The 13473-nt window shown below is 38.3% G+C and overlaps 1 protein-coding gene and 1 pseudogene across 2 annotated transcripts in view; one reads left to right on the top strand and one right to left on the bottom strand.

Moving 5' to 3' along the window:
- PSEN1 (presenilin 1) overlaps nucleotides 1-13473 on the top strand; it is a 62346-nt gene that overhangs the window by 14853 nt on the left and 34020 nt on the right. For both annotated transcript variants that reach the window (XM_019733626.2, XM_019733624.2), the window contains exon 4: nucleotides 11572-11825. In XM_019733626.2, coding sequence (XP_019589185.1) covers nucleotides 11572-11825 — 254 coding nt within the window. The remainder of the gene's footprint in view (nucleotides 1-11571; nucleotides 11826-13473) is intronic.
- On the bottom strand, nucleotides 4117-4598 carry LOC109448360 (transcription factor BTF3; annotated as a pseudogene).

Genomic DNA, 13473 nt, shown 5'->3' with positions numbered 1-13473 from the left:
GTACATGGTCAATAAATCTTAACAATTATTATCATAATTGTTATTACTATGCTGCTGTTATAATACTTAAATTGGAGGTATGTGTTTACCATTTTTTTAAACTTAATTACAGTTGATATTTAATATTATATTAGTTTCAGGTATACAGCATAGTGGTTAGATATTTATATGAATTACAAAGTGATTCTCCCGGTAAGTCTGGTGCCACCTGGCACCGTACATAGTTATTACAATATTACTAACTATATTCCCTATGATGTACGTGTACTTTACATCCCTGGGACTATTTTTTAATTGCCAGTTTGTATTTCTTAATCCCTTCCCCTTTTTCACCCAGCCCCCAAGCCCCCCTCCCATCTTGCAACCATCAGTTTGTTCTGTGTATCTATGAGTTTGTTTCTGTTTTGTTTGTTGGTTTATTTTTTTAGATTCCACATAGAAGTGAAATGATATGGTATTTGTCTTTCTCTGTCTGACTTATTTCATTAGCACAATACCCAAGATTGAGGTATATGTACTGGCATAGAAAGGTATCTGATATAAGATTAAGTGACAAAAGCACATTGCAGAACAAGGCTTTCAGAAAATCTAAAAGTACGTCAGATTGCTCAACACATTCATGTAGGACAGAGATTAGGGAGGATAGATGCTTTCTAAGGTACAAACAAAAGTTTATAAGACTTAATAACTTCTAAAAAATGTTTACAAACTTTTATTTGTATTTCTTTTAATTACAGAAATAAAACTTTAAAAAAGGCAGGCAGGAAACAAGGTTAAAAAAAACAGGCAGACACTACACTATATTAAAAATACTTCCACAATTTTTGCTGCCTGAGAAGTATTCTCTCTGCTTGAGGGTCTACATGCCTTGAGTGGCTGGACCTGTACTTGCATCACATTCTGAAGTAAGGAGAAGGGAGAAATAATTAAAATGAAGCCTCTGACTTAATGGTGTAGGAGGTTGGGGGAATCTGACTTCATGGGAATTCACTTCCCACGTACTCATCACTTCCTACATACTCATCACTTCCCGAAGGACCCCACCCTCCCTGAAACTTACAACATTTTTATAGTGAGTAATCCTTCCCTCTGCCACTGAAATGAAATCATTTATAATCGCTACAACACTGGTTTTTCTGAACCTTAACAATAACCTTTAAGGGTAAAAGTACAGAGGCAGTAAAAAAAATCGGTGGTTGTCAGTATAGCGGAAAGGGAGGGATAAATAGGCAGAGCACAGAGGATTTTTAGGGCAGTGAAACTATTCTATATACCGTGTTTCCCCGAAAATAAGACCGGGTCTTATATTAATTTTTGCTCCAAAAGATACATTAGGGCTTATGTTCAGGGGATGTCATCCTGAAAAACCGTGCTAGGGCTTATTTTCCAATTAAGTCTTCTTTTCGGGGAAACACGGTAGTACTATGGTGGATACATGTTACATTGTACATGCTTCAAAACCCATAGAACGTACAACACCAAGAGTGGACCCTAATGTAAACTATGGATTTTGGGTGCTGATGACATGTCAATGTATTATCATTGATTGTGCAAGTGTACCAGTGTGGTATAGGATGTTGATGGGGGAAGGCTGTGTGGGGACAAGGGGTATATGGGAACCCTACTTTCTGCTCAATTTTATTATGAACCTAAGGCTGCTCTAAAAATTAGTTTTCTTAAGGAAGAAAGAAATGAGCTACCAAGCCACACACACAAAAGACCTGTAAGTTCTTTTTTTAAAAAAAGATTTTATTGGGGAAGGGGAACAGTGTGTATCTCCAGGACTTTATTGGGGAACAGTGTGTATTTCCCAGGACCCATCAGCTCCAAGTCAAGTTGTTGTCCTTCAGTCTTAGTTGTGGAGGGTGCAGCTCAGCACAGCTCAGCTCCAAGTCCAGTCGCCGTTTTCAATCTAGTTGCAGGGGGCGCAGCCCACCATCCCATGCAGGAGTCGAACTGGCAACCTTGTTGTTGAGAGCTCGTGCTCTAACCAACTGAGCCATCTGTCTACCCAGGCCTGTATGTTCTTATCTTTTATAAATATATACTGAAATACTTATGAAAGAAATGATATGTCCAAATTTGCCTCAAAATAATACTGGCAGGGTAATACTGGGTGAGAAAATAGATGGAAAAAGATTAGCCATGCGTTGATAATTGAAGCTAAGTAAAGTGTTCATGGGGCTTGATTATACACTTCTGACCATATTTCTTTTAACTTTTTCCATAATAAAAAGTTGTGTTTTTTTTTTAATTAGCCTTAAAAATAATGCTAAGTCATCATTCCAATATTTAGCTACTAAGATTTTTTTATTTTGGAAATCCCTTATTTTAGTGTCATCTTCCCCAACTGACAGTTTTCAAAGCATTTACACAGCCCTTTGAGGAACATACTATTTTTTTTTAAACAGCTTTGTTAAAGTATACTTGGCATACAGTAAACTGCACATATTTAAAGTATACAATTTGATAAGTTTTGATGTGTGTATACCTTTGAAACCACCACCACAGACAAGATAATGAACATAACCATCACTCCCAAAAGTTTCCTCATGCTCCTTTGTAATCTTTTCCTCTTGCCCCTCCTCAACTACTCCCCATCCCTAGGCAACCACTGATCAAATTTTTGTCACTGTAGTTTTTATTTCCTAGAATTGTATATAAATGAAACCATACAGTATGTACTCTTTTGTCTAGCTTCTTTCATTCAACATAATTATTTCTTTTTTTCCCCCCCCTTCTGCTTCCCCTCCCTACTCTGGTTCAAGCCGTTGTTTCTCAGTCTGGTTGTGTATCAATAGTTCCTTTTTATTGTTGAGTTGTATTCCATTGTATTGATATAGTACAGGGTGTTTTTTATCCATTCACTTGTTGATTGATATTTGCATTGTTTCCAGTTTGGGGTTATTACAAATAAGGCTGTTACAGGCATTCATGTACAAATCTTTGAATGGACATATGCTTGCATTTATTTTGAGTAAATACCTAAGAGCAGAATATATTATACAATGCAGTTGTATAATATATTTAACTTTTTAAGATACTGTTAAACAGTACTCCAAATTGGTTGTGTAATTTTGCACCAGCAGTTATGAGAGTTCTAGTTCCTGCATATCCTCATCTGCACTTGGTAAGGTCAGTCCTTTAATTTTTTAGCCATTTTAGAGGGTGTGTAGTATCTGATTGAAGTTTTAATTTGAATTTCTCCAAATAATGATGTTAAGTGTGCTTTTCTTGTGCTTATTTGTCATCCTAATATCTTTGGTAAAGTGTCTGTTCAAGTCTCTTGCCTACTTTTTAAATTGGGTTGTTTGTTTTCTTATCATTGAGTTTTGAAAGCTCTTTATATATTTTGGATATATAGGCTTTGCAAACATTTTTTCTCAGTCTGTGGCTTGTCTTTTTATTTTCTTAACAGTGTTTTTTGAAGAGCAGAAATAGATCAGTTTAGATATTAAAGTCCCTCTTATCAATATTTTGTGATTCTCTTTTTGGTGTGATCTAAGAAATCATTGCCTAGCTCAAGTTCTCAAAAGTTCTTTCCTACATTTTCTTCTGGAAATTTTATAGTTTTAGGTTTTCCATTTAGGTCTGTATAGTGAGTATAATTTTTTGTATGTGGTATGAGGTATGGATCAAAGTTCATTTTTCTCCATTTGGATATCCAGTTGTTTCAGAACAATTGGTTGAAAAAGACTCTATTGAATTGCCTTTGCACCTTTGGCAAAAATTCATTGTCCATATATGGGTCAGTCTGTTTCTGGGCTCTCTGATCTGTTCCGTTAGTCTGTTTGTCCATCTTTGTGCCAATACTATATTTTCTTGATTACTGTAACTGTATAAGCAGTCTTTTTTTTTTTAACTAGGCAAAGAACTTTATTAACTGTTGTTTCAAAACTTTATTCCCAAGCTTCTTCACCTTAATCAGCTGCAAAGAATGATTTGTGTTAGCAAAAACTGAAAAGAGCTGTAATGTCCAAGGGACTTGGGCTTAAAAATATTAGAGATCGAGATTTTATCAGATCCATGAACAAAATTTTAAAAAGCAGTCATAATATAAAATAGCAGCTCCCAGTAACTTCTTCAAGTTTTATCTTCTTCAGAAGTTGCCGCAGTTCAGTTTGCTTCATTCTTGGAAGCCTCGTCATCATTCTCCACAAGATCTGGAAGTTCATCATCATCATCCTCTCCAGTAGCCAGTGGTGCTTTTCCATCCACAGATTGTTTGGACAGAGCTTCAGCCAGCCTCCTTAAACTAGTCAGACTGTGCACCGAGCTGGTTTAAATGCTCTGTTGCATTTCTGTCAGCTGCTGGGTCTCAGCGTGGCCTGTGATAGTCCAAGTGTTCACGGCCAGAGAGGCTTGAATTTTAGGATTGTTAAAGTGGATCACTGTTCCTTGGTTTGTGAACATAGTTCTTCTATACCAGAGATATTGTTTGCCCCTAACTTCTTTAAGGAGAACTGAAGTTTTGTATCATGTACTGTAGCTGTTCTGTGAACCACCTTCCTCTTTCTGTGAGCAGTTCCTTTCCCACCAATGTGCTCTTGTGCCTGCAGTTTGGCGAGTTTCTCTTGGTTCACGATAGTTTCTTTCATCTTGTTGGAGAGGAAACGGGGCTGCACATGGAACTAGAGTTGGCTCTCAGGAGTTCTTGGGCAGACCAGCTGAGAATAAATGCACACACGCAGGGACACAAGATGGCAGCTAGAGCATAAGAAGTCCTAATATCAAGTAGCGTTAGTTTTTTAACTTTGAAAATTGTTTTGGATATCTTAGGTCCTTTGTATTTACATATGAATTTTACAAACATTTCCACACAAAAATTTGCTAGCATTCTGATTGAGATTGCATTCAATCTATAGATCAGTTGGAGGTGGGTTAGGGTGCGGGGGGGTGATAGAATTGGCACCTTAATAATATTAAGTCTTTCAGTCCATGAACGCAGTATATTTGTACATTTTTTAGGTCTTCTTCAAAAAATTTTTTTAAAATTGTGATAAAATATAATAAAATTCAAAATTTACCATCTTAAACATTTTTAAGTGTACACTTCAGTTGTGTTTAACTGTATTTACATTGTAGCGCAACATATCTCTAGAACTTTTCCAACTTGCAAAACTGAAACTATACCCATTGAAACAACTGAAACTGAAACAACTCCCCATTTCCTCCTTCCCACAGCCCCTAGCAATCACAGTTATACTTTCTGGGGTTTTTTGAGTTGCACTACTTTAGGTATTTCATATAAGTGGAATCATATAGTATTTGTCTTTTTGTGACTTGGTTATTGCACTTAGTATAATGTCCTCAAGATTCATCCACATCTTAGCATGTGACAAGATCTCCTTCTCTTTTAAGGCTGAATAATATTCCGTTGTATGTGTGCACCATCCTTTCTTCATCTATGTGTTGATTTGAGTTACTGCCATGTCTTGGTTCTTGTGAATAATGCTGCAAGGATCACAGGTGTGCAAACACTTCTTTTAGATAATGATTTCTCTTCTTTTGGACATATATCCAGAAGTGGGGTTGCTGGATCATATGAGAATTCTATGTTTAATTTTTTAAGAAAACTCCATACTGTTTTGTATTGCAGCTGCACCATTTTTCAGTCATAACAATAGTGCCCAGGGTTCCAATTTTTCTACATCCTCACTAATACTTTTTATTCCTGGTTTTTTGATAGTAGTCATCCCAATGGGTGTAAGAATGGTGTCTCATTGTACTTTTGATGTGCATTTCTCTAATGATTAGTGCTGTTGAGCATCTTCTCATATGCTTATTGGCCATTTGTATGTCCTCTTTGGAGAAATGTCTGTTCAAGTCCTTTGCTCATTTTAAAATCAGGTTGTTTTGTTGTTGTTTTTGTTGTTGTTGTTGTTGAGTGGTAGAAGTTCTTTATATATTCTGAATACTAACCCCTTATCAGATATATGATTTGCACATATTTTCTCCCATTCTGTGGTTGCCTTTTCACTCTGTTGATTGCTTCTTTGATGCACAGAGATTTTAAAGTTTGATGTAGTCCCATTTGTCTATTTTTGCTTTTATTCTTTAATTTGTCATAGCAGTAGTTTGTAATTTTCAGTGAATAGGTATATTTGGGGATCCTCAAGATTATGCTCAGGTTCAATGATTAGCTAGGACTCACAGAACTCAGAAAAGGTGTTATACTCACTGTTCTATTTTACTTATAGTGAAAGGATACAGATTAAAATTAGCAACAGAGATAGGCACATCGAGCAAGGTCTAGGAGACACCAGGCACAAGCTTCTAGTTGTCCTCTCAGTGGAGTCGTGGGGACAGTGCTGAATCCTCCCAGGAACAGTGTGTGACAGCATGCGCGGAGTATTGCCCGTCAGGGAAGTGCATTTGAGCCTTGATGTCCAGGTGTTTTATTGGGGGTTGGTCGCATAGACATGGCTGACCGACCGTAGTTCTCTAGCCCCTCCCAAATTCAAGCAGATTCTATGTGGCCCAAAACCCCCACCACAGAGCCCATTGTTAGCAATGTGGCCCAAGCCCTCATGCAGACAGAAACACTCTTAATAAGCAGGATATTCCAAGGACTTAGAGATTATCTCCCAGGAACCGGGCCAAATCTTTCTTTGGCATGTGCAGGGTTTGGACACTCCTGACCTGCTGAATTAATTCTCTGTTGTACATCCTTCAGCTCAAATGTCACTTCCTCAGAAAGATATTCTCTGGCCACATTATCTAAAAGTAGTTCCATCCCTTGTATTCTTTATCACATCACCCTGCTATTCCACTCTGTAATTACGTGATTATCTGCCTCCCTCTGCTTGAAATCAATTCATGCGAGCAGAAGCCTTACCTGTCTTGTTGACTGCTGTATCCCTCTCACCTAGTACACAGCTGGCATTCACTGTTTTTTAATTAATTAGTAAGCAGAGTAGTAATTATGCCTACAAACTTTTTTAAAAAAGTACCATAAGCCAGATAGAAAAATGGCAAAGGAGTGAATACTTAGTTCATAGAAAAAAATGCTCCTCTTTCCTAGTAATAAGAGAAATAGAAGTTAAAATTACATTGAGATCCCATATTTCACCTATCAGATTGGTAGAAATCCAAGCTTTTCATAGCTTACTGTGTTGATAAGGGCTTGTTGAAATAGGCAGTCTCCTATGTTACAGAATCTTTTTAAAGTGGTACAACCCATAGGGAGGGTGATTTGGCAGTTATACTTTGCATATGTACTTTGACCCAGCAGTTTTACTTCGGGGAATTTCTCCTACAAATAGGCCCCCACATGTGTGAAATAACTTATAGGGGGCATTCATCGCCGCAGTGTTTATAATGACAAACAGTTCAAAGCGAGTTAAATGTCCATCATTAGGGGATTGGCCTAATAAATTATGATATATTCATACACTGGCTTTGTAACTGGTTAAAAATATATGTTTTTAAAGAATAGGGATGTTCTTTGGGTACTGATGTGTAAAATAAATCTCTGATACATAGTTAAACAAGTGCAGGACAATGCATTTATTGTGCTACTACCATTTGTGTGATGGGACAATGAGAATATATATTTGTATTTGCTTGTATGTACACAAAGAAACTTTGATAGGATTTGCAGAGAACAATGATGGTGTTAACCTGGGAGATTTGGAAACTAAGTAGTTTAGTGGGAGACTTTTTACTGTATACCTTTTGATAACTTTTGTATACAATAAATAAATAAATTGTACTTAGAAAAAAACAACAACGTATAGTCAGTTTTAAAAATAGAATCCAAAGTACTGTAAAGAAGGGTGTGTATATTAAACTGTGCTCAACTATCCCATATCAGCTTCGAGGGTGGGGCAGGGTGGGGTTGGCTAATGTTCATTATAAACCAGAACATCCAGTTGAGCATATTCTGATTGCCTCTTTCATGCTAGGCTTAACCCAATTAAACTGTTAATGTAGCCCAATAGGACAGCAGTGGTGCCATAGAAAGAACAGGTTTTGAAGCAAGAGACCTGAATTTGATCCTGCCTCTGCTGTTTTCTGGCTAAAATTTTGGACAAGTTGCTTTAGTGTACATCTACCAAAACCTCTCAACACATGAAAAGACGAAATGAGATAATGTGAGAGTGCTTTGTAAATGATTAACTACTGTGTAGAGAGAGCTATTATTACTTGTATTTTAGTTTATTTTGAACGTTAGTCAGCCCATCAAGTTGGTCATAATTGTATGGCTGAGTCACAAACATAACATTCTTAGTATATGGCTGTCACCTCCTCCTAAGAAAATAGAAGGATGAATTCCCTCAGCTGTCCTCCTCAGCTCTCTATCACCCTATGTCTCTGTTCTGTAGATCCCACCTTCTTCATAACCATTTCTTCCCTACTGGACTTGGGCCACTCTAGAGACTTGTGTTCAGCAAAGATTATTTTGCTCCGTGAGTGGTGTGTATGTTGCAACCTTTTGTGCTTTGGAATAGTTTCCTTTCCTTTCCTCATAGGGTTTCAGTCTTCATAAATAATTTCTCTATGAAGCCAGTTACTTCCTGACTAAAGTAGAGGATGCCTAGTCCTTTGTAAGGCAGCTCTTCTCTCTTTTTCTGTTCCCCTCCGTGTATCCGCCCCCCCCCCCATTAGTTATCATCCCTCTGTCTGGTATTGTCAATCTCTTCCTCTAATCCTGCTTCTGTACTTTGACCTGATAAGTATGCTCAAGGCTTTGACATCCCTAAAATAACTTTTTCAATTTGAATCCCTTCTGTTGTCATATCATTTTTTTCTTCAAGGAATGATTGCTTTTAATTTCTCAATTTCTGTCCATTCCTCAGTCCATTATGATTTATGATCTGCTTCCCTCTTAACTGTTTTACTTGTGTGAAGAAGTTGGTGAACTTCCCAGTGCCAAATTCAGTGGCATTTCAGCTCTCATTGTGCCTGACTGTTGATGACACCTTTTTGACATGTGCTTCTCCTTTGGCTTCTGTGACATATTGATTCCTGGGGTTTCTTTCCTCTCCCCTGTTCTTTCTCTAACTTAATCTCTTTTGGTGGGTTTTCTCCTCTCCCCTGCTGCTTAAGTTTAGGGGTCATTCACATTCTCACCTTGGTCATAATCTCCCTTTGTATTTTTCTTTCCACAGCTGTTGTAGTACATTAATGACCAGCAAATTCATACTGTTCCTTCTTCCCATTTATACTCTCTCCCTGAGATTTCGTTCTTTTCAGAAGCTATAGAAACTAATGACTTCCCCCAACTCTCTTCTGAGCTTGAAATTCTTATTAACTGCCTTTGGCCTTTCCTGCCTGGTAGCAGGTACTTCAGATCCACCGTCTCCCTTACATAAATCTCTCTCCTCCTCCCGCCTGCGTATCCCCTTGTGAGCCGTCTCCAGCAATGTCATCATCAGCGTCCTAGTCTCTTACACTAGGAACCTCTAGAGTCATCCTTGACTCCTTCCTGACCATTCACATATAATTTGCCACAAAGCCCTATCAATTCTGCTTCTGAAATATCTGTCTTCTACATCTATTTTCCATCACCCTCAGTCAGACTTCTTAAAAATGAAACATAACCTGATGTGTCACATCCTCAACCTTGACAATTTTTATGACTTTCTAATGCCTGTAAGACAAAGTCTAAAGTCCGTTTCACGGCAAACAAGGTTCTTTACAACCTGTTCCTAACCTTTTCTGCCACCAGCCCTGACAAACCCTTTTCTCCAGCCACCTCATGCGTACTCCCTGGTTTTCTGCATAGGCCTTGCACTTCACTTTCACACCTCTGTGCCACGACTCATGGTGTCTCTGCCTGAAGCCCGTTCACCTTCTACTCATTCTTGAAGGTTCTACTTAAGAATCGTATCTTTTATGTTGCCTTTCTTGACCACACAGAATTACAGTCCTGTAGCACTTGAGAATGATCTCGAATATAATATTCTATATTAAACCTAACATCAACTTCTTAAGGGCAGCATCAAGATCTTACTAATTTCAGTACTGCCACAGAAGAGTACTTGCAATATAGAATATTGATAATTACCTGTGGGATGAATATATTGAAAGCAAAGTTAAAGAGAACTCAGCCCACACAGAGTCTGCAGAGCTCCCATGTTTTCTTGTGAACAGCAGATTGAGGTGGTTAAGAACTTGATTTCTGCAGTCAGGGATAGCTGGGTTCAAACCTGCTTTGTCACACTTACTAGCTATGGCTGTTTCCTTACATGTGAAGTGGTGACGATGGGGTGGCTCTGTGTAAATGTAAAGCATACATCAACCCCTGGCACAGTATAAAAATGTTAGGCTATTATTAAGTGTGTAATGTATTTTTAATGAATAATAGTAATACTCTATAGTAATAGTTATACTCTGTAGTCAAAGATGAGGTACAGGAGTGTCATGTTCTCCCAATTCTCCTAAGAATCCTTTCTTAACCAAGTTGATTACATCTTACCAGCAACAGTGACTATCAGTCTACTTTTCTCTCCTGTTCTATTACTGTGTTTCCCCCGAAAATAAGCCCCAGTTAAGATCGTCAGCCAGCCAGACGCATTTAGTACGTTATGATAATGCTCCAGAAGAAGATGACATGACTGTATTTGAATAAATGTAGATTGTTGTACATGAAAAAATAAGACATCCCCTGAAAATACACTCTAATGGGTCTTTTGGAGCAAAAATTAATATAAGACCTGGTCTTATTCGGGGAAACATGGTATCTGTGAGGAGGAGGAGTGCCTGTTCTTTTTCCTTTATTATTTTCATTGTTGTTCGTTTTCTTGGGATTCATTCTACCCTTTACAAAAACTGAGTTTTAGATATGAACAGAGATACCAAAAAGGATATTGAATTTGAAGAATAGGAAAGGATAAACCCAAGATAAGGATAAGGTAATAAAAGGGTGTCTGGATTAAGAGTCTGAGAAAAGTCGAATCTAAGAAAGGTTCTCATTTCGTTCTGTCATTCATCAAGTATTATTGTCCCCTTACTCTATACAGGGCACAATGGGGCAGGGATATCAGAGTTGTTTTAGGCCTAGTTTCTCTCTGTAAAGATATTTTTTTAATTGAATACTTCTTTGAGCTAATTGTAGGTTTACATGACAGTTGTAAGAAATAATACAGAGAGATCCCCTTGTGCATCACTAAAAGGATTTTAAGTCCTTTTAATAGTGGAGGTGATATAGCTCCTTGTATAACTGGTAACTGGTATAAAGCCACAAGTAGAAAGCACTTCATGAATTTGGTAAGGTTACTCTGCTTGTCACTGCAGCAAATAAAGGTTTCATGCAGGTATCAATTTTAAACCAAACCTCAGAGAATGTGTATACTATATTCAGTTGGGAATGGGAAAAGAATGCAGTAAGCTGAGCCCCAGGTGAAAGGGAGGACCTGGGTTCCTTCAGTGAGCAGTGGTAAATAAGCTAGACTTCTTAACTGTGCACTTCTTGTAAGTGGGTTCTTTCTTGCATCAGGTTTTTAGAAGATAAGTAATGGTGAGCCTGTTAATCTCAGGTCCAGCTGTTACATTTCTGGTTTTGATATAGAACACCTTGATTCTCCTGAGGGTCTGACTTAATGAAAATTTCACTTGTACTTTTAGAATGACAGTAGAGAACGGCATGAGCACAGCAGCGAAAGGAGGCGGCGCGGCAATCCTGAGCCCGTGTCTAATGGAGGACCCCAGGGTGACGCACTGCAGGCAGTGGAACAGGATGATGAAGAAGATGAGGAACTGACTCTGAAATATGGCGCCAAGCACGTGATCATGCTCTTTGTCCCCGTGACTCTCTGTATGGTGGTGGTGGTGGCCACCATCAAATCAGTCAGCTTTTACACCCGGAAGGATGGGCAGCTGTACGTATGAGTGTTTTGTTTTATGATTCTCAAGACCAGTGTAGCTTTTCTTCACAGCATGTCATCTCCAGCTTGAAGGCCTCTGAACTGAAGGGGCACGAAGGCTAGAGAGTTCTTCACTCAGAAGGAGTTGAGAGAGTGAGGAGTTATTTGTTACTTGATGCTTTAAGTAGAGAAAATGAAAGCCACAGAACTAGATTTCCTGTATGGTGTCACTAAGGGCTGAATTTATTTGAATTCAGCGGGTAAAGAGTTGAATAGTAATCTTTCCCACTTCACAGCCATTGCGCCCATTGTTCTTTGCCTGGAACATCCTTTTCTAACTTAAGTGGATTAATTCCTATTATCCTACTCACTTTGTCTTAAATGTTAAGTCCAAAGATAACTTCCCTGATCCTGCTAACAAAAATAGGTACTTTCTGGTATTCTGTCTCATACCATCCTGTTCTTTTTCACGTGTAGCAATATGCAAATATATATATATTTATTTACATTATTTGTTCAGTACCTGGTTTCCTTCTATACTGTAAGTTCCATCAGGCCACTTTGTTTCCAGGGCAAGGTATGTAATAAATGCTCAGTGAAAAAAAAACAGTTGTTAATTGAAAGGCTGAAGAATTAATGCTAGCTGGCGCTCTTGGAGAACTGTCATGTATATTCTCTGGCACTGTTGGTGCCAGTCCTTTGCGTCCAAGAAAAATGCTTTGATTCATATGTCACCTAGTTCTGTCTCTAGGATTCTCATGGGGCTCAACTTTTAAGTGGATTTTAGAATTTGAAATTGGCAAGTGTCTGAAAAACTGTGGGGTGCTGAATGCAAGCTTTTAATCTTTAGGAGAAAGGCTAAGACAGTGAGTAAAGGTCAGGAGTTAGAGACAATAGCCAAAAGAGATTGAGGAATATTCTCTGTAGGAGTTAGAGTTAGGTTTGGCTACATATTATAGAACAAGGGTTAGCAAGCTGTAACCCACAGGTCAGATCTGCCTGTCATCTGTTTTTGTAGCTAAAGTTTTATTGGAACACAACCATGTCCATGCAGTTTATATTGTCTATGCCTGCTTTTATAATGGCAGAGTTGCCATTATATGACTCAGAAAGCTTAAAATATTTACTCTCTAGTCCTTTACAGAAAGTTTGCTGACCCCGTTATAGAAAATCAAAACAACTGGTTTACATGATAAAGATATTTTATTTCTCTCCCACGGTGTGCAGAGGTAGTCAGTCCACATTGGTGTAGTGGCTTCACATTCATCAGGGACTCAGGCTCCTCCTCTCCTCTTTCACTGCTACACTCTACGTTATTCCAGGGTCTGTACTCTAGTTTATTGTGGGTGCTGGAGCCCCAGCCTTCATTCAGACAGCAGGAAGGCGTGGCGGAGAACAGGACATAAGATATCTCTCAGCAGAATTAACTCCTTTCTTAGAAGTTCTACACAACACATCTACTTATAACTCATTGGCCATTACTTAGTCTCATGGCCACACCGGACTATATATAGAGTCAGAAACAGTCTTTTAGCTAGGAACATTGGCACCTAGAGTAAAAGTGTTTTTATGTGAATGAGAAAGAAGGGGAAGATGGACATACGGCATTATTTCAAGACAACTCCAGTTGCAGTCACCCTAAAGATGAAAGATAATAATTATA

The sequence above is a fragment of the Rhinolophus sinicus genome, linkage group LG03 (assembly GCF_036562045.2).
Source record: "Rhinolophus sinicus isolate RSC01 linkage group LG03, ASM3656204v1, whole genome shotgun sequence".
NCBI classification, from domain to species: domain Eukaryota; kingdom Metazoa; phylum Chordata; class Mammalia; order Chiroptera; family Rhinolophidae; genus Rhinolophus; species Rhinolophus sinicus.
This window is presented reverse-complemented; position numbering and strand designations above follow the sequence as displayed.